General features: G+C 36.5%; 3 protein-coding genes across 4 annotated transcripts in view; 1 reads left to right on the top strand and 2 right to left on the bottom strand.

The window, feature by feature from the left end:
• The window catches only part of LOC108006355 (Salivary gland secretion 7), a 161,196-nt gene that overhangs the window by 87,001 nt on the left and 52,157 nt on the right, over positions 1 to 22,038 (bottom strand). Inside the window, exon 1 of one of the 2 annotated variants that reach the window (XM_017069876.4) lies at positions 8,217 to 8,226. The exons of the other annotated variant lie outside the window; for it this stretch is intronic. The gene's annotated coding sequence lies outside the window, so the exon portion shown is untranslated. Of the gene's footprint in view, positions 1 to 8,216; positions 8,227 to 22,038 lie in introns of those variants that run through there. 2 annotated transcript variants of the gene reach the window in all.
• Positions 5,039 to 5,836, top strand: LOC118877355 (androgen-induced gene 1 protein). Its single transcript, XM_036815806.3, has one exon. It carries the CDS (start codon positions 5,057 to 5,059, stop codon positions 5,756 to 5,758), a length of 702 nt encoding a protein of 233 aa, XP_036671701.3. The 5' UTR covers positions 5,039 to 5,056; the 3' UTR covers positions 5,759 to 5,836.
• On the bottom strand, positions 15,183 to 17,863 carry LOC108007395 (5,10-methylenetetrahydrofolate reductase). The gene is made up of 3 exons (XM_017071050.4): positions 17,275 to 17,863; positions 15,692 to 15,792; positions 15,183 to 15,628 (listed from the first exon to the last, which is right to left on the bottom strand). The coding sequence occupies exons 1-3, from the start codon at positions 17,792 to 17,794 to the stop codon at positions 15,212 to 15,214; spliced, it is 1,038 nt and encodes a 345-aa protein (XP_016926539.4). The 5' UTR covers positions 17,795 to 17,863; the 3' UTR covers positions 15,183 to 15,211.

Below are 22,038 nucleotides of genomic sequence, written 5' to 3'. Positions count from 1 at the left end.
TGTCCTTGGGCTGACCTTTGCGAGCTGCATCCTGCATCCTGCAGCCGGCTCTTGGCCAGGTCCTTGAGAGCTGCTGGAAAGCTCCTTGGGCGGCGGTGACTTTCAGTGCCAAACTAGTTGGTAATTTAAGCTGGATGTCAATTTCGCTTCAGACATCGAATCTTTACTTAGCGTCTGGAGATGAGAGAAATGAGTGTAATAAATTGTGTAGTTTATTTTTAATAAACAAATTTTACGTGTCATATCTTTCATTTACTTTTTAAGCATAGTAAAGCTTTGTACTTCCGGTTTATCTAACTAAAAAGTAGAAATTGAATCATTCTTGAAAAGCATGGTAGGTATTTAACTTTTTTCGTTGTGTTTTCTTTGTGTAAAAATTTGGTGTAAGAACATTTCTGACCGGAGCAAAAAAAAAGATGTTATGAATTCTTATACTCTTGAAATTATGTTGTTATGTTATGATGAGTAAAGCGCTTCGTAATTACCAGAAATTCATAGTATACATTTTGAATAGTTTTTTGGTATTTTTTTAATTTAAGTTCAGATAATTCTGTGCAGTTATGATCTACACCACCAATCAACTTTTTTTCGAGATCTTACTGAAGATTCCTCGTTTCTCGCTTTCACAAACGTTTGGCATCGAATTATCCTTACTATCCCCTTAAAATGCTATCTCTTAAATGAAAGCATTTTTATATCAAAATAATTTATGAGTTTTATGACCAATGATGGGGTAATAAAAAACTGACAGGGAAATCCCTATTGAAAATTTAGGATTTCATGCGTCAATTTATGTATGCACATAATTTGCATGTTGGAAACTACAAAGTGATGTCCTGACTGCGGAATTAGGCGACATGTGCTGAGGAAAAACAGAAAACCAAATGTTTCAGACCGAAATTTAAGTATGCGAACTTGAATGTTAAATAAGGGATAAGTCCAACTCGCTTCAAAAATAAAGAAACAAGAAAAAGGAGCTTATGGCGGATTTATTTGGCAACACACGTGTCTATGTAGTTCGCAAATCCCAATGTCTGAGAACCATTTTCCCTGCCAACCTTTTACAACTGAAAAGCAAACACAGGTTCACGCAATCCAAATATTACCGTGGGCACTCTTAAAAGATTCAAATTTGCGGAATACACACACGACAAAAATCGTAAGCAGAGTCTTAAGAATGGATGGAAAGCAGATAATAATATTCAAAGAGATTACATAATATTTAAAAGAGCAGATGATTATAAAAAAAAAAACATTTTAAGCCCAGAACATTCTATTTTTGAATTAAGACGAGATTATTATTCGGTTTCTTATACTTAATCATAGGGATTTTAACTCCCGTTTCTTTCATCTTAGTGTTTAAATATTAGGCTTGTATATAAATATCCCCAAGATTCCAGAATTCGGCAATACAAGTAGATCAGCCATTTCCCAGCCCACTTTTCCGCCAAACGCTTTGCGCTTAATGAGTTTCCTACTTGCGGTTTCGGGGAAAATTTGCGCAAAAATGCGACTTTTGCCTTTAAGTGGCAAGGGGACTGGAAAATGGGTTGGATGTTATGGGGCGTCGTGGTTTCTACCTTAGTGGTAAGCAGCGAACAACAGGACCGTATGCGCTGTAAATGTTTTAGTGGTTACCGCGTTTAAGTCATTAGAGAAAATTCCTAGCAACCAGAAAGGGGTTGGGTGATATTTGGTCACAGAATTTGAATCTCAAAGGTTGTGAGTTGTATATATTATGCGGCAGTTTTTGGGCTTTGACAATTTCAATAGAGGCGGAAAATTCTTTGGGGTGTGTACTTGCAATGCCTTTGAACATTTTAAAAGGTGAAATGTGGAACTACACTTTAAGGATAAGCTTTTGAAAGGAGACATTGCATACGGGTATTTTTGTTTGCTTTTTTCTTTTAATTCTAAATTTAATAATAGGGACCAGGGCAATTATCTATATATATATACAAACAAAATTGACAAAAAATCTTATTTTTAATTTGTGTATAAAAATTCAAAAAATTAGATTTATTCGTCATTTTTACAAATTAAAAATTAAAATGAAGATTGGATTGAACGAAATTCCACAACTCTTGCGATAAAAGTATATTTAATAATCTGAGCTTTGATGTCTTTCATTTGGTATGCCACATATACCTGAACTATTTTTTTGTTAAGGAAGGGGTGATTGAATTATAACTTTATTATCTCCAAAAGCTGACCAAAAAAAGTGAATAAACTTAAAACTTTTTAAAATTGTCTGAGTCTGCAAATAATATTTTATAAAATCTATAAATAAATAGTACAAAATAAAATAAAAGAAAATGAAACTTCTGCCAAAATTGTAACCATTTTAACTACAAAAAACAAACTTCTAACAAAAATATCATATCAACATATCTACTTAATTTTTGAAGTAGATTTAGGTGGTATAAATTGTAGCAAATATTGGGATGGTACGGAGTATGACTTTTATCAAATATTATTGCCTATTTCGACAAATTTAAAGGTGTGTGTCTTGGAAAGGTCTAGTTAATATAGCTAGTTAAGTTAAGTACATTTTCTCTTAATCTTAAAATGAAACGTAGCAATAAAAGTCTACAATGTTTTTTGAGATCCACTCAAATAGACGACTCGAGAAGAGTGCAAATGGTTTGGGAAACAAACCCCTCTTAGCCATCGCTCTCTTGAGCGAAGCTTGTTTGGCTCAATTACTTGCTCACAAAGACCCCGACTCCATTCTCTTACACCCCTAAACCGACTCTTTGCTGAAACTCAAGAGACTTACCCCAGCGCAATTCCACTCAACACACCCTCTCCAGAGTTCAAGCCCCACAGAGATTGATATATTTGACTGTCAAATATTGTATAGCCCATTACAAGTGCGAAAATATCGGCCAGATTCGGCTGTCTTTATGTGAACACTTCTGTCGCAATGACCGTAGCGGAACGTGTCCGACATCGGCTTTAAAAAATTAACAGCATTGCTCCAATTAGTCTGGGCGGTGCAGATCATAATTACATAGGCACACATCGACTTTATAAATATTTCGCAGGCATCAAGCCACCGAACCTGCGTCACGGTACGCGGTTTTTGCGACTCCTTTCGTTTTTAACTCCACTTGGTAACCGCTCTTGTCAGACGGTTAAATTGAATTTATAAATAGTACAAGCCCTCCATTTATCGTTCACTATCAAATTCTTTTTGCAAAGACCCACTAATCAAATATTTGTCGACTTACCTTTTACTAAAGCTACGGTCAGACGCCTTACCTATTTGATCAAAATAATAAAATTAGCGTTGGCATTTTGTAAAAAATGGATGGAGAATTAGAAATATGTAATTTTATTACAATATATAATAATTTTATTTAAATAATCACATCTAAAAAATAGATATTTATTCTTACTTTATTTTTAAAAATGTTTAATATGTCTGGAATTAACTTCTAATTTTATCGGATGAATACTTGTGTAAGGACATTTAGTGAGTAAATCTCAATTTTTAAAACAAATTTTTGAAAGCCTGTGCTGACCAAGATTTTAATTTTATTTAACTTTTACTTACATTTTAAAGCTTACTTTCAAGTAAAGAGACAAAAATTATTTTAATAAAACAAAAGGTTTTAAAATGGGCATGGTAAAATAAAAAATTGGACTATGTAGGAAAAAGTTGTATAAACTTTTATACAAAATTTAAAAAAATTTAATCTAGTAATTTTTATTTCACATAGGGCTTAAACACAGGTGTTCCATCAAAACTTAAGTCATTAATATATTAACCTATGGTATTGGATGGTATTTTTCAAAGCATAAGCATAAGGTTTAATCAAAGAAATCCTCTTAATTTTCTCAAAGAAAATGCTGAGAAAATACATTTAATAATATTACAATTAGATGTCTTAAGTTAATACTATTAACTGAACTTTTTTGGAACCATTGAAGCATTGCTTTGGTCGTCAGATGGCTGTATCGAATTGAGCCAAAGGTAATTTAACTGTTTGCGAAAGGTCCTTAGCTGGACATATGGTGGTGATGGGCCTGGCTAATTATCACTGAGATCTGCACTGCCGACAAAGGAAAACAAACAAATATTTACGGAGCACACATCCAATTGATTGCCTGCGGTGGACCTTCCCCTTACCTTCCCCTTACCTTTGCCCTTTCCATCCCATCGAACATCTGGTTTGAAATTGGAGTATCTCTGACCGACCGAATCAGCTGGGCCCAAGGTCGCACCCCTATTATTTCCTCTGCAAACTCCCCATTTTCAATCATCACTTTATCTCTAATTTTTGCAATGGGGTCAATAATTAAACTAACAAAGGATTTGATACATTGTGTTTTACCAAACACTGCAACATCTGTTTGTTTGAAGTAGTTATAGATTGCGAGCTTAACTAAAGTACGTTATTAACCCTTTTATAATGGAAGTGTGATTATAATAATTAATATGTTAATTATTTTTAAATAACAATTAAAATAATATTCAGGAATGCTAAGATTTGCAATCAATTAAAAGTTTTTAAGAATAAGTTAGGATCACTCCTTAAATTTTTTTAAAAAAAGTTAGGATCACTCTAAGAATTTTTTCAATTTTCTGTTCCTATGGCTTGAAATTTTAACTTATTTTATTAAATATTTATTTAAAATATTATTAAAAAAATCTACTTACTTTTTCTATAAATTTATTAAATTAGACGGTACACCCAGGGAAAAAGTCCTTAAGTATATTTTAGGTAAAATTTTAAGGTTATATGTAGCCATTATGATTATTGGACCAAAATTGTTTTTCTGTGTGTATATTTTGGTTTGTTATTTTTGTTACTTAGCTTCTTGCCAAGTATCTTAACTTTGCCCAATAAAAAAAGATCACAAAATGGAACATATATTAGAAGTTAATGACTTTTTCATTTTTAAAGTGTAGTACCAGGAACGACTAAGTTTTTTTTAATGCCTACTACCATGTCCAACGCCACCGTTTCTTCCCTGGCTCGAATCGATTGGGGGGCCGATCACCATGGTGCCATGACAGATCGGCGGGGGCCTCAGTATCCATCCGGAAATGGAGCGACGCAACGCGAACCCGGCGAGCCTGCTGTTGCACCTGACCGCCGCCGTGCACCTGGGCTACGCCATCTACTACGACTACCGGTTCGCGCAGATGCCCGAGTTGGCGGTGACCCTGCGGCTGGAGCCACCGATGGGCGGCAAGTTCAAGTACATGACCTTCCTGGGCGGCCTGCTGCAGTTCGGTTACTACGCCCTGGCGCTGACCTACGACCTCCTGCGTCGGAGATCCCTGAGAAAGCTGCGCGACTACATACTGGCCACCTTTGTGGTGCCCCTGGCCCTCACGGTGGGCATGACCTTCTGGACCCTCTACGGCATCGACCGCGAGTCAATCTATCCGGAGTTGCTGGACCTGGTGTACCCCAACTGGCTGAACCACGCCATGCACACCTTTGTCGTGGTCTACGCCCTCGTGGAAATGGGGGTCACCCGCCACCAGTATCCGCCGCGCAGGAGGGGATTCGCAGGACTGGGCGCCTTCATGGCAGGATACCTGGTGTGGCTTCACTTCGTCTGGTTCCGGACAGGCATCTGGGTGTACCCCTTCCTGGGGGGCCTCCAGTGGCCCCTAAGGATCCTCTTCTTCGCCCTGATCATGGCCCTCGGTTTCGGTTACTATCTCCTGGGCGAGCACGTCAACCTCGTCCTGTCGGTGCGAAGTCCCCGCGTTCGCAGGTGGAGTGGCAGCGACTGAAGATCTTCCACTGGTAATTTAAGATTAGGAACTAGGGCTGCTCAAATTTTAAAGAATATGTAGCTTAAGATCAGTTTATTCAAGCTATACTATTCCTTATTTAATGTGTATTACTAATAAGCTTAAAAAGTAAAGTAACCGTATAATATTAAATTGTTAATGTACTTTTTTATTAACCCTAAGATTTTTAAATTGTTTTCTGGGAAATAATAGTTTCAAATAAATATGCTAGCAATCAGCCCTAAAACAAAGTAAAAATCATATTCTTCCACCTCTTAAAAGAAAGACGGAAACGGATATCGGTCTGAATAAATTATTTAGTTTTCCATATGCCATGATCATCGAAATCCAGCTGCCTATGAGCATCATCTGGATTCCAACTTATTCACATTCTATTTTATAACAGTCACGTGCGGAAATCTCAGCTGCCATATGATTCTGGAAAACTCATTCATTGTTTTACTCAATCCTTTCAGCAGGAGGTTCCGGTTTGGTTGGGATTTGGTCTCCGATTTCAAAAACATTTCAGGACACCACTTGTGCTAATATTTCGAAAGTCAGCACCAACAGCCAAAACTCAGTTCACCAAAGGGACAGTTTCTATTGTTTGCTGGAAAGGCAGATGGGTAATAGCCCATTCCTGTCACTCAGTCTTTGTGTTCTCTACATGATGTCTCATTGCAAACACTTCCTTTCTGTTTATTTGCCATATGATTGACAAATAATAATATAATACTAATATAACCAACTCAAAATGATTGGTGCATTTTGCTTAAGGAGGAATGAATGAAGAGGCCTTTGTAAAACTAATTTCGTTCAAAATTTAGTTGGAACTGTAATTGTAAATCATGCTTGACTAAAGGCATTTAATATGATTAAATATGGTTTCAAGCAAATATTAGAGGTGTTCCTTTAAAAAATGTCTTAATATATGGGCGACAAATTCAGGAGATTCTGGGAAATGTGTTGTCTAAAGTATACATATTCAATTTTTATTAGAAATAAGTTATATTAAAAATGTTCAAACATTTGTTTTTATTTCTTAATAATAATGCTGTATCATTTATTTTTTAAAAGGTGGATACTCTAAGTGTGTTCTGAATATCGGCTACCTGCCAAAAATATTTGCTCTTCAAATGCAATTTAGACTACGGCTTTATGAAAGGTTATAAACCCTAAAATCATCTGGGGCCGAACAGAAGCCGGATTGTTGACAAGCTGTTAAATTTCGATTAGCACACGCGAACAGCTGTTGGATTGTTTGATCAATTCTCTGGAGTAGCACGTTTGAAGATCGTTGGGGCATAACACCCAAGGTCAACGACAGCTGCCGCTAAAATGCTAAAAGTGGTCATTGATACTATACTTTTAGTACAATGTTTAAGCAAAATGAATTTGGGTTTTCCCTAAATCCCTAGACATAACGCTTTAACTTGCTGATATTTATATAGCTGGTTGTTAAAGAACCGACAGAGAACTGGCTTTAATTGCTGGGACGCCTTGCTGACTCTGCTGGGCAATGGGCCATTAAAACTAATTGGTCTGATTGATTCATTTTCTCGCTGTGCACAGAGAAAATATCCAGCAAACATTGAAAAAGATTGCATTTAAATAGTATAGCATTATTACTTGCTTTATGTAGATACAATAAGAAGATATTCAAGAAATTGAAAAGTCAAAAGAGCTTATTTTTAACGATTTATGGACCTTTATCCAAAAATAAAATTTCATTAAACATTATAAATTTTAACTTTCGTTTTGGTTTTCTCAGTGTGGAGCATACACATCAGTCATTGCATTCGCGTGCATGGTTTGTTAGTTCTTCGCAATTTAATTTAATTAATGAGCGTATGTATCAATTGGCTTGCAATTGTTTAATTACTTGTATCGTGCCGTGTTTCAGATGCTGATATTTTATCTCTTCCTCGAAACAAGAACATAAAGAAAACGCATAGTGTTTTAAAGCTATCTTAATTTAAAATTCTGAACTGCCTAATATTTTATTTAAAAAATTTATTTTTATGTATTTATCTTGTTGTATGTATCAACATAAATGATTAATTCAATAATAAAAAATATAAAGTCTGATCGTGTGAAGACATCATTTCCAAAGATTTTATTTCAAATACTATCGTTTTTTCAAATAATATATATATTGGCATGTAAGAAAGTGGGGATCATATGGATTTTAAATTTATATAGACGACTGTGTAGCGCGTTAATTCAATTATTGTCGTGAAAATGATTTGCATGAACTAGCAATTGATCGTCACACGTAGTTCCAGGCGTCACGTAGGTTATAACGCAATAAGACACGTTGTTCCGATGTCGCCATCGATTACCTGTGACGTAGAACGGGAAGTTGGACGACGACACGTGCGGTTCAGAGGTTAGCGGCTACGTCAAAGGAACCTCTCCTCATAGCGACACATGCCCGGAAGGATCGGTAAAAACTAACCAGACATCACTTCGAATTACCATGACGTGGGCGCCAGTCATTCTATACAAACTATGTATTATAATATTGTAATATTAAGTCGATAGAAGATTTGAACTCTTATCTACTGCTAGCTTAGTTATGATTGGAAAAGTTAAGATCCTTAAAGGAGAAAATAAAAAAAACGTATCGAGAAATAAGATTACATTCCAGACTGATTCATATCTAGAATTCTGGTTATTTTACAAAGAAGTCGGGTTCAAAACGGGCGAAAATCTTTTGATATATCCCTTGGTGACAATGTAAGTTAGTATCCTCTTCATAAATAGCATGTTTTTAAGGGCAGATAAATTACTGACACTTTCCATTTTTTTGTACATACAACTAGCAAAAGCTCGACTGAAGACCGCGACAAGCCGGTCTTCGATTTAAAATCGCTGTTGGCAAAGGTGACTAACAGTACTTTCTGGCCTGGCCGTCGTTGGGGCTCCGATAATTATCCGCCGAACCTTCAACTCGCGTGCTGTTGCTGGGCGACCGACAATCGAGAAACCGGTCGATGACTAATCATCAATCATGCGATGTTGTGAAAAGTGCCTCGATCTGGCCTGCAATTGCACGGATCCCGATCTGATCGCTCTCGCGACCGTTTTCTTTTTTATGCCGAACCGAATATAGAATGCCCTAAAATTATACTTTTATTTATAAGTCTATCGAGTTTCGATTTTTTATGACTAATGATAATGCACATACCTTGCTATTCTATAAGTTCTCTTTCATTAGTTCGCGGAGATTTAAGTTTTTGGAATATTTCAATGAAATGGAATAAAAAGAAATACCTTTTTTGTTTCTAATATATTTTGAAAATAGCTTCAAATAAGCATTACCCATATACGTTTTTAAAGAAAAATAGATCAGAAATGCAGGTGTGTCATTCCCTTAAAACAAGTAAATAATTTTTTAAGGGATTAACCTTACCTTTCCATTTTATAGAGTATTTATTAGTTAATAGCTACCTGATGTAGTTTTTCTTTATTACAGTCCGCAGTTTTATGTCATCATAGGCGTGCGTCCACTGCATAGATCTCAAACTTTAAGTTTCCTTATAATAAAAACTGAATTAAATATATTTTTATATTCAGACTTATTGTCTGTAACTTCAGTTTTAGCACATAAAGCCAACATGTGTAATTTAATTGGACCCCCCTTTCCACGCCCATGCATGGCAGTTCAACCGCAGCGGGCACAAAATCACACGCTGCCGTCAGCTTGTCTGGCGCGATTTTATTTTAGCGTTTGTTGCTGCCTTTTTTGTATTTTCCCCTAGCACTATTTGCAGTTAGCCGTTGGCCGTGTAATTGCAGGCAAAAAGGCGGCACAAATGTCGTTTGGCCCCTCCACCCGGCAAACCCCCTTTCAGATGGCTCTAGAGGTGAGCATATTTTCGATTTTAAACATATATACTGGGGGTCCTTAATTCCTCAAAAATTAAAATAGATTTGATCAGGGAAAAATAAAAAATTTGTAATTCCGCTTTATTTCATAAAGTATCTTAAGAATTAGGTAATTAAAATAATGTTGAAGTACAAGATTTTAAACTTGGATCTTTGGAAATCATAATTTTCTTTTAATTTATTTTGTTTTTTGATTTTAGTTACATCTCTAGGGTGCACCTTATAATGATTTTATTGTACCGGGTTATATCGTGAGACTTACGTAAACGAGCAAAGGCGGCAAAATGAAATAAAATTAAATTTTTATAATGGGCGATTCCCATTGCGACATCGGGCATCAAACGATTTCTGGCTGGCGATCCCAATTTTAAAAACAGAACATTATAAACTCATGTCAATAAGCTTCAAACCCTACATGTTTTTAAAGGCATAGTATTTATATTTTGGGATACGACATGGGAAATCTTATAAATACAGAGAATAACGTAGCAACACAATATTTCCTTTGAAAGAAATAATAGTTTTCAACGACCAACTTAATATTTTTAAAAATTGTAAAAGCTTTTGAAGGTATTAAATTTAATAAATATATATTTTATGTAGTGTCTACAAATTAATAATAATTATATCGCTGAAAGCAGCTGTAGTTGCGGCATAACCGTCTAAAGATTTAACTCGAAGCGAAAGCCCTATGGCAATATGGGTGCGAATTGCGTCAGAGACTGTGTGAAAAGCTAATGGACGAGCAGAATGCCAAATTCAATTTACGATTCCCCAGTTCGGCTGAGATTTCCTCTTCACTCATTTCGATTTCAGTGCAGCTTCCGATTTGGCCTGCCGCCTGCGGTTTATGTTTGCCAATTCTACGGCGTCTTTCACTTGCCGCATCTTTCCACCAATTCTGCCGCCGACAGGCCACACACATCTCTGCCCCTTTCAGAAACACACAAGATTTTAGGCATCTGACTATCCGACTATCTGAGAAATGCAGCAGAGCCGTGCAGAACAAAAAAGATCAAAAGGCACACTGCAATCGTGCTCTGAGTCCCCTGGAAAAACCATAAATGGGGAGTATTGGGATAGAACAGAAGATGTGGTTCATATTTTATGATTAAAGATATTTAATAATATTTTTAATACTTTGTGGAAAGTTAAAAGACCGAACTAAAATTTAGGGAAATTACTAGCACTTGTTTTAAGTAAACACACTTCAAATTAAAAGAAAAATGTATTGTTTTTAGTAATTTAAGCAAGAGTATTCGCCTAGGTACTCTGCGGTATATCCTTACTCATATTATAGGATCTCGTTATTCAAATATTATTATTATATTTAACCAGAAAAATATATATTTATAGGTTTTGTATGCAATAATATTATACTAAAAGTGCTTTTTGATGGCTAAAAGACCGAAATATTTATACTTTCAATTTAAATTTCTTGACAAATTTATAAGATAGTTTCTGGCGATTATAGCGGGTATAAAAATTCATTAAAAGAATTCCACCAAGTCCATTCACCTTGCTTTTCCACGGTATATCCTAATTGATATTATAGGATCTCGTTGGGCCTGCTTACGTAGCTTGTTGATGTTTTCGTAGCTGACTCTTCGTTGACGTTTGTTTATAATTTGCGTAGCGCTTCGATTTTATTATTTCTGTTGCTTCCTTCTGAAAATAATCATTTTATTTTTGATCGCTCTCGAGTCTGGCCATAAATTATACCACCAAACGGAGCATGTGTGCCTGTGTTCGTTCCCCAGAAGGTAAATATTCGGCCAGAATCTCCACACTTTTGGGCCGGACAAGTGCCGGTACATGTGTACGAAAATACATAAAACACTTTCGTATCCATCTATGTAGCTTGGATTTTACACATGTCTATAAATTACATTGCAGCTGTTACTTCGTTGGTTCAAATTCGAATTAATCGATTGCACACTATATTGGAATATTGTACAAAAAATATCAGTACTTCTAAAATTCATTAACACAAAATTGTATTAAAATTGTAAATAAATATTACATTTAAATATAACACAAAGAAGTAAGATATATTTTTGTTTAAGGGCAAAAATTAAATGTATTTAAGTCAGTTTTCCGAATGGCAAATATCATGTTAAGTTCACAGAGAAAATCAATTTTTCAGCCTATTACTCGATGTTTGTATAGGTGGCACTTTCCTTATTTTGGTCTTGCTACAATTTAATTAAAAAATTGTTACAATTGTCGTAAATTTCGCATTAGCTTCTTGCCAATTTCGCCTTTGCATGCGTTCAGTTCGTGTATCTGCAAATGTATCTGTATCTGTATCTACGAACGCGAATTTAGTGCGCAAGCGGTGTATGCAAATTGCGGTGGGGCAGGTCGCAAATTAGGAATGTTGCTGCTGCAGTAGAAGCATTTCTTTTTTCTTACAAAACCATTTAAGAACATGGCTGCGATGCACTGAAAGAAATGTACCTTATGTGACTATTTATTTAAATATTAATACCTATTTTGTTATTTATTAAGCTAAAATGTACAATTTTAATTTTTACATATGTACATATCCTTTTTTAAAATTTGTATTGACAAAAAGGATAATTAAGCATACAATGCACCATTTTTACAGCATTTATTTTTTTGCGTATTCAATTAATTTATTAAGTGGCATAAAAACAAGATATCACCATTTAGATTACAGTATTTAACAGTAATACATTTATTTAAAATTAATTTTATTATTTAATTTTTATTTAAAAAAGAGTTTTTATCCTTATAATACTCAGTTATAATGTGCATTAGTTTTTCACTTAGGAGTACTTAAGAGCTTAATGCTCACGATATTCACTCTTTTTAATTCTCTCTTAAGTGATCTTCCATGCTATTTTTAAGGGAAATTGAGTTGAGTTTATCGCTGTTTCTTATGGTTTTCTCTTGTGCTCGATCATGAGATCACTCAAGAGAAATCATGCGTTTTCAAAATCTTATTCTTCGGAGGCAAAAAACTAAATACATTCTAAGAAAAAATTATAGTTAGACTAACGGGGAATATAATCGTTAAATGTACCTAATGTGTAAGGTTAGCTTGTAACACATTTACGCTGTTTGCTCTTGAGTATTTCTTATTATAATTCTCTTTTGAATGCTACCTTTTTTCACTCATTTTGGTGATGTCTTGATCTTTTCGCACTCAGTTTTCTCTTTAAGTTTTTGGATTTCTCTTGAGTTTTTAATATCAAAATATTTTTGTAAAGTTTGAATGAGAGAGAGAGGTAAAGAGATGGAGAACAGCTGTGAATAAATGAGAACAAATGTTCTCTTTCTCTGATCTGCCAGCTGATCGCTGCTTCTGCCGCTGCCTCTGCCGACTGCGGCAGAGAAACGTGAACGTTTTCTCCCTCTTTTTTAAAGTTTTTAAGAACGGTATATTGTTTGATTCAAAAAGATACAAATAGTTTTGTATCAGCGTAAACAGCGAATTCTAACCGAACATTTGAAAATTTTAAATCTAACCAATCCCATAAATTCGACTTTAGGTAGGAATAGAAGAGCTTTAAACACACCACCAAATTTCGAAAAGAATCGTGAGTATGAAGTATCTCATAGTCGAACAACTTGGTCACTACTTTTCTGGTTTTCATCGCTGGCAAACTTTTTTATTGCCTCTGCTGGCCGCTGATCTTTTGCTTTTCTTTGGTTGCAAGCACACGTCGATTTATAGGCTCGCTGTTTGGTTTTATTTATCGTAGATTTCCCCATTTTACGCTTATTTGTTTTGAAATAAAATTAAACGACGCATGGCAAATCAAGAAACAGCTAAACAAAAGGGGGCCAAGAGAAGGCAAACAAATGAGCCGCACAAATTGCATTTCTCCGATCCATTCGAACGTATTCCCCAGATACATTTGTATCTGCCGCAAGCAGTGGGTCAGTTTTAAGCGCCAATTACGGCAGTAACGCACATAGAAATAAAAGTTAATTTTCTTAAATGAGATGGAAAAAAGAGTTTAAAAAAGCAATAATTTAAGAGGGCAATGTTTATCGCTCTAGATGTTTACATAAATATATAAAAATGAAAGAAAACTTTTTATAAATTCACAAGACCTTTTTTTTAAATATTTATCGTAAATAGACTTTACGTTACAAGATTTTTAAACTTTCTACTCTTTCACGCACTTAAAGCTTTAAATTTTGAGTTGAAATCAAACATAAAGTCTAAATAAACCGAAAATGCGAAGAGTTATGTTGACTGACAGACATGGCGTATGCGCAATGTGCGCATTGTCCATTCTAACGGCGTCATTTGTTTGGCTTAATTGCCGATAAATAATTGCAAAGCGGAGTTGTGAGCCACCCCAACCTCCACGTCAACAAACTCAGAAGAAAAGGAAGCAAATTCACATTCGCAAATCATTTTTCAGGCCCGGGCGACAGCTGCGAAAATAAGCGAAAATAAGAAGCAGGCGTCGGATTTGAAGCGGTGGCAGCGAAAACCTTTTAGCCCCGATTCCATCTGTGTCATCTGGGGGCCGTGGTGAAAGTCAACCCCTTGGAAATGCACTCAGAAAAATAAGACTGTTAACTGTAGTTTCAAAAATATTGAAAGTAATTTAATGATTGTTCCAGAAGTATTATAGTTTTAATACAAAGTAATTTTCATTCCATTACATTAGATTTTAAAGGATGAACTAAAATAGTTTTCGTTTTGTTTGGAATTATTTATTAGAATTAACTAAGAATAAACCAATATTTTTAAATGATATTAAATGATATAATTAAAATAAATAAATAAAACTATAAATATTGTTTTATAAATATACACTTTTATTTTATTTATGTGATTTCTTCACTAAGTGATGGCTAAACATTCAACCCAAGATGATGACACATATCATTTTAGCTTGGCATTTTTAATATTCTTTTAGAATGAGGCATATATCGTTTTCGCTGACTTTAATTAATGCTTTATTTGAACATTTCTTTCGCTAAGTGTGGAGGTGGGCACTTATCCCCTCTCCTTGGCCGATCAACCGCAAGTTACAAATGTCAAATGCTGTTTTTGTCAAAGGACCCTTCAATGCGTCTTTGTGGGGGAACAGGAGGGGCGTCAACCCTCTGATGGTCTGGAAGTCCCGAAGGAAGGTGCGATGACGCAACAGTTCTATTATTCCGGATGAGAAGCATCCACAAACATCTACGCATTTCTTGGTCTGCGATTTGAAGCGCCTGTCAAATTGACTGACGTTGATGACGCACCAGTGCTGCAAAATTTCGTATATGTACATATATGCGACGGAAAGGGTTTCCAGATCTATTCATCACACTCCGCTTTGGCCAGCTGCAGACCTCGAACATCGGTCATTAGGCATGTCAGTCACATCATTGGTTTTCTTCCACTGCAGACTATCAATGGTCAAGCAAAGGGGTGATGCCCACTCTTTCATGATAGATACCCTAACAAACCACCACCCTCTGGTGCTATCCTATCAAAACCATTAAGTTCCAAGTCCAAACCTCTTTTTAAAAGTAAATAAAGATCATAAACACAACGTTACTATAATTTTCTATTTATTTCTTATCCTAATTGGGATCCTGTAGCAAATGGAGCTCGCGAAGTTCTTGAAGCACAGTTTTGACAGACTTAAATCGGTTAAGTGTGAAGAAGTGAAATCCCCAAACACCCACATCGGCATCATGAATATGACGAACTATTCGGACTGTCATGCGATGGAAGAACTTTCTAACCATATCCTGGTCGGATTTAGTACCCTCCGTTTGGGGACTCTGCAGCTGATCAAGTTCCTCGCGTAGCTCAATTGGGAGCTGGGCACCGGTTATTTTTTCCATTATAAAGTAAGTGCGGAGGGATTCGTGGGGCAAGAGTCCCACCAAAATGGGAACCCTGATCCCAGCAGCCCGGCAATCCTTCACAAACTGAACTATGACCTCGGGCCGGTAGCATATCTGGGTAATAATGCAATCTGCTCCAGCTTCAATCTATGGTAAATAAATATTAAACTTTTGTTAGTCTGTCAGGATTGATTTTCTGCATATTGGCACCTTTGACTTCAAGAAGCCAATGTTCCTAGTGGAATTCTGGGGACTGTCACCTAAGCTAGTGTATCCCTCCGGGTATCCAGGCACACAGATTGAAATTTTTTCTGTGCAGGAAGAAAGAGTGACAATTTCAGATTCTTTGATTGACTCATATTAAAAAAATAAAGCATTTTTACTTTGACTTGGTCAAAATAAAACTCACTTTTTATTTGCAAATTAGGAAATTTTACATTTATAAGTAATTAAAATATATTTTCTGTCCATTTGTTAATTTAAAGCTTGAAGATATTTACTTTAATAATAATTAGATATTTATTTTTACACAAATTTTTATTTAAACTTTTTAAGCAAAATTTATATTTATTATTTATTTATTTTACAAACTATTCAAAATAAATATTCTTATGAAAATCTAAGCAGAACTTAGACAATTGAAGCGGTTACAAAACTGCTAACGTAACGTGCCACAGTGATACTCTAGAGCACGTTGTAAATGTTAACTATAGAGAGACCAATTAAAATAACAAAAAGATTTGGCTTAATGAGTAAAAAAATACAAAAAAATTTGGGTTGCCGAACTAAGATTTCATATACAACCCTTATCAAAAATAGGTACACACAATACAATTGTAAGGGTAAAATTTATCTATACGGATATTTACGAAAGTGTAAAAAAGGTTCATAGCTTTAAAAATAGTGTGGTGCACTTCATTGTTGTTTTGGTTACTTTTAAATAGTAAAACTAATATAAAACAAGGAAGAACGCTATAGTCGAGTACCTCGACTATCAGATACCCGTTACTCAAAGGGAAATGGAGATATGCAAGCAGCAAAGCGAGATTAAAATGCGCCACCTACCGGCGGTAGACAGATTTAAGCGTTATGGGCGTTAGAGTGGGCGTGGCAAATTTGTTTTTGGATCAATCGATAGGTATTGACGACACCAATACATTTCAGTTAACATTTTTTATCTAGCATGCAAATTGTGGGCTTCACAGGTTTTCGCGGTTTGTGGGCGTTTAAGTGGGCGTGGCAAACTTATTTTTAGGTCAATCGATAGGTATTGATGAGAACATTACATTTCAGTTAAAATTTTTATTCTAGCATCAAAACTGTAGGAGCCACAGTTTTGGGCGGTTTGTGGGCGTTAGAGTGGGCGTGGAAGTTTACTGAAACAAACTTGCGCTGCGTAAGAAGCTCAGGAATCTGTACGCCAAATCTCAATAGCCTAGCTCTCATAGTTTCCGAGATCTCAGCGTTCAACCGGACAGACAGACGGACAGACGGACAGACGGACATGGCTAGATCGACTCGGCTAGTGATCCTGATCAAGAATATATATACTTTATGGGGTCGGAAACGCTTCCTTCTGCCTGTTACATACTTTCCGACGAATCTAGTATACCCTTTTACTCTACGAGTAACGGGTATAATGATAGGTGGTGTGCATTTTGTTGTTGGAAGTGTAACTATTTCGTTGGGTAAATCGACATTTCAATGGTTGGGGACCACTTAACTATGTTATTGGTTAATATTAGCTTAAAGTTTATTTGTGTCTACATTTTTATTTATTGTAGGTAACTTACCAGCTCGCTGCCGCCGTGATTGCTCGACCACGGGCTGACTAATCCGGAAACTCTGTCCCTGGTGAACCTGATCCCCTCGAACGGCCAGGAGACTGCTGAAGTTGAGGGCCAGGAACTGGTCGAGTCGCTCCTCGTCCAGTCGATAGGCGGACAGGTGGGGCAGCACTGGGATGCGGGTGGCCAGGTGCTGGGCCAACTGGAGGCTCTCCACCCGACCCACGGGCTCCACGTCCCAGTACCGCTGACCCAGCCAGACGACGCTCACAAAGGTCGGCAGCAGCGGCAGGAAGTAGTTGAAGTCGAGGCACGTGGGCCGCCCGTCCGGTCTGCTGGCCGTCACCTCGATGCCGTAGAAGAGGCGCCGCCGGTCCGTGAGTTCGGCCACGAGCGGTCCGATCCGCTGCTCACCCATTCGGGATTCATTCTGGCCGGGGGCAAAGGTCACGCAGGGCACGTAGGAGGAGGGGCGGGCAGCGGCGGCAGGCAAGGAACCTCCGGCGGACACATCAATCGCATGCATCGATTTCGACACTACTCACTCAACGGCAGATTAACCAAAACTGGCGGCTGTTGTCATTTGCACGGCGGGTTATCTCCCATCTCAGCAAATCAGTCTCAACGAATTCTACACCAAAACAAAACCACTGGATTAGATGAGCGAAGCTGGGATTACCCTTTTCCTTTCGGAATCCATTTAAGAGCATTTTGAATCATGATCTCACAGAGGTCAATATCAAATATGAATGAGTCATATTTATATTTTATGGGTTCATTATCACCAAAAACCTCTATTGCCTTGAAATATTATTTTGAAGTACATTTTTGATATATAACAGGCCAAGAGTATATAAATTTTCATTTATATTAATTTAATTGAAAATGTTTATTGGTAATAAACAAAAACAATGTATACTTTTACTAATCATGAAGCTTATAAATAGATTTCGATAGGACAGGAAAGTATTGTTTTGTTATTCGGATTTGTCATTTTAAAAAATGATAACTGTTTTTGGTTTTTGTAAACATTTTATTATGATTTAGTTCGAGGTCGTGAGAATCAAACCTTTTATGACCTGTACTATTTATTGTTAAAGATTTCTTTAGACTTTTTATAAATTTTGTTGTCAAATTTCACTTTTAACACTATTGAGCAAAATCAAATAACCAAAAGAACGAACAAATTTTTTGGTTAAAGGAATATGTAATTTGCAATCAAAAATAGAGGACCTTTCAATTCACCTTATCGTTCACAAACGCTAACAACAGAAGACTGTCCAATGGCTGTCTACACTGTTTTGAAAAACCCTTTCTACAACTGCATGGAGTATTTTTGTTCATCCACCGGATTTTGGGACATGGAGGTGCGTGGGAATTCAATCCTTTTCGGCTTCCCCTGCGAGAACGGCCTCTAATTTGAGGCAATCGGTCTCAACGCCATCCAATTAAAGATTTCATGCAGCTGCACTGGATGAAGGATGGAGACCTTCAAATGTTTCCGTCGGATCGGACGGGGCCTAAAATTAGTTCGGCCTGTAAACATGTGTGCGGGTGCACCACGGAACCTGTTCTTGGTTTTGTTGGAAGGCCGTTCTATATTTAAATCTCCGGCGCAGCAGGCAACTAAAATCGTTTTGGGGGAAGATCGTTCCATTTTTGTCTACAATACTTAGGACACAAATATATTTGACAGGGAAAATATGTTGGAAATTATTTTTGAATGGGGAAGTAAAACATTCGAATATCTAAAGTTTACCAAGCTCGACAACAAGTTTTTTAGAATAGATTGAGTGATATATAGACAGAAAATTTAAATTCATGAGGCACAAATAGACATGACAAGGCAAATATGTTTACAAAAGTTAGTCCTATTAATTAGAAATTGAAATTAAAAAATTCTCTAAGGAATGAAATACTTTAAATAATTTTGGGTCTGTTCATTGTATGATAGTTTAAAGGAATAACCTAAGTAGTTTTATTATATAAAACCATAAATTAAATAAATATAGCTACATTTTTCTGTTTAATATTTTAATAATAATTTATGTCTTAAATACACTTTTGTATTATTACAATCAAAAGAAGTGGTTTTCTTTATCTATTCATAAATCTGAAAGGAAAATGTGTTTAATGCGCGTTCATAATGAAAGTTCTCCTTGCTTCACTGAGAACCGAATGAACCGAAACCAAGACGGCTTAGATCCATCGTAGTTACAAAGGTCTTTGGGGAAAGACTTCAATCAAGGTGTACCCCCAACGGACTACCCCGGACTTGATTTGTTGCCTCGCAAGGATTAGGGGATATTACTTTGTACCGCATCGTGCACAGGGTTCGATCTTTACGCCTGATTGATGCTCCTCCTCAAAATTAGCTAAGCTGCCCTTTCACCATCGATGGTTGATGGTCACCTGCTGCGATACGAAGGGTTCTTTCTTTATAACAGCTAAATTTTTAACGAAAAGCACTGAGGGGTTAAATTACTACGTGGCAAGAAGACGCGAGATGGAAAGTATTTGATAAAATGCGTCTACTTAGGGAATGAAAATGCGTCGTGGGGCACACGCATGAAGATACAATTTCTCTTTTCATATATTTTATTTTTGTGCCAAGTCCCTGCTTTCCTGTTATAAGATACTTTGCTCTGTGAAATTAAAAAATTCCTCTGAGAGCTGGGAAATTATATTGCGGTGGCCGTGCTGAAAAACGGGGAAGAGTGGAAAAATGTAATAAAGACATGAGTTGTGAAATTATTAAGATGATTATGGTAACAGAAAGTGCTCGAGTGGAGACGGAGCCACCGTCCTGGTTTCGCAATCAGTCTGAGATGCGAAGGACACTCGCAGGTGAATTGCTTTCGCACTGAGTCCATCACTTCCGAGTTTCAAAGCTTTTCTCCGAGTTAATGCCCTTTGAGGGGTTGGCTTTAGTTTCAAAAAAGAGGATTATTTTTGGTCAGAAACTGTCTTATTTAATATGAAAAAAAAACATTTTAAAGTAGACATAAAGCTTAAGTTTGTATTTTCATTCTCTTGGGCATTGATTGAATTGAACACTACATCAAGTACATTTAAATATAACAAGGCAAATAGACAAGACAAATATTAAAGTTATAAAAACCAAGAATTTTAATTGGCATTCCATTTTTATGGTTTATTTATTGGCCATCTATTAAATGATATTACCGAAATCATAACCAACATAGAATTTTGTGCCACAAAGAGATTTAAAAATGAGTTTAAGTAAATAAACTTAAATTCTTTAGAGTGCCATTTACCTATGTGCGCATTTGAAGGTTACTTACTATGTACATGTGTACTTATTTAAGGACGCGTGGAATTTTCCACGGCATTTGCAACCGCTGTGAATCACCGAATCGGGGGTTGAAACACTGTCGATTTTGGGGGATGCATCTCGGGATCAGAGCATCGGACGCACCACCAATTTTATTCCATTTCACTCCACTACGTTTTACCTATGTCACGAAGTGGAATTTTTCGCTTGTTGCTAAGCAGGCCGACAGCAGGACTAAAGGACGAAGGGCATAGGACACTCATAACTGGGTGAGTGGGCTGCCCGGGTTCCCACTGACTCACTGACTGAATGCCACAATGGATGAATGAATGAGTGAAGCCCAGGCCCTGCTCACACGGGGGTTGATCGCCCACCGACGCCCGCTGGAATCGCATCATTATAATAGCTGCACCTGGAGAATTTTAAGAATATAAATATTAAAAATTTCTTAACAAAATATTATTTTTATAACCATAAAATACAATTATCAACAAAATGGATTATTATTATTATGTGACTGTCAAGAAGAAAAAATGTTTTTTTTACTAAAATATTAAAATAATTCAAAAAAGGGAAAATGTTAAGCTGATATAAAATGTGTATAAGTATTTTACTCAATATTAACATTCCCTTTTCGGTAAAATTTACCTATATAATAGTTAAATTGTCCCAAATCATCGATTTGTCAATTTTACCAACGAAATAGTTACTCTGCCAACAGCCAAATGTTAAAAAAACTACCATTTTATGGCAGTTTCACTATTAAATAGTAACAAATAAATAATAGTGTTTACCTTTTTTCAGTTACGTAACTAACCGTAATGGTAAATTTTACCAGTATTTATTTATATTTATTTGTTGGTATGCATATAAAATTTTCTCAAACCAATTTATTTTTAAATCTACTTATAGGCATAAGCAAAATATTTATAAATATAAGTCCAAATTTATCGAACTTAACCTTATAATCAGATTGAAAAAACATAGGTTATCTTTTTTCTCAGTGTGAAATCTGTTTTGGGCAGCGAGTGAGTGACGAGAGCCGGCTGGCGCAGTTGTTTTCAGATATTTTCAGTTGGCTTCGGATGGGTGGCGCATCAACCCCCGATGCCGTACAGCATATACCACATAGCACATAGCACATAGCGCATATAGCGTATGGCACATCCTGCGCCGAAGGACAGCGGGCCACCTTTGTGTATTTCGGTTGCAAATCTTTTGGAAATTGCGTCACCGCCGTGCGGGGAACGTGCCAGGCACGCAGCGACCCCCTTCCCGAGTCCATCCTCCCAGAAATCCTCTGCAATCTCGTATGAGTTACTGACATAATTAGGACTTAACTGGAAGTCACGCGCAGCGCATTCGTAATCCGAGTCCTGCCGCTCCTGTCCATGTGTACATAGTATACGCGGCATTCAAGGTCACATTTCCGATTCCATTTCCAGCTGCGGTCGAGTGAGCCGTCAGCGGTTCGA

This window comes from Drosophila suzukii, chromosome 3, assembly GCF_043229965.1.
Source record: "Drosophila suzukii chromosome 3, CBGP_Dsuzu_IsoJpt1.0, whole genome shotgun sequence".
Taxonomy (NCBI): domain Eukaryota; kingdom Metazoa; phylum Arthropoda; class Insecta; order Diptera; family Drosophilidae; genus Drosophila; species Drosophila suzukii.
This window is presented reverse-complemented; position numbering and strand designations above follow the sequence as displayed.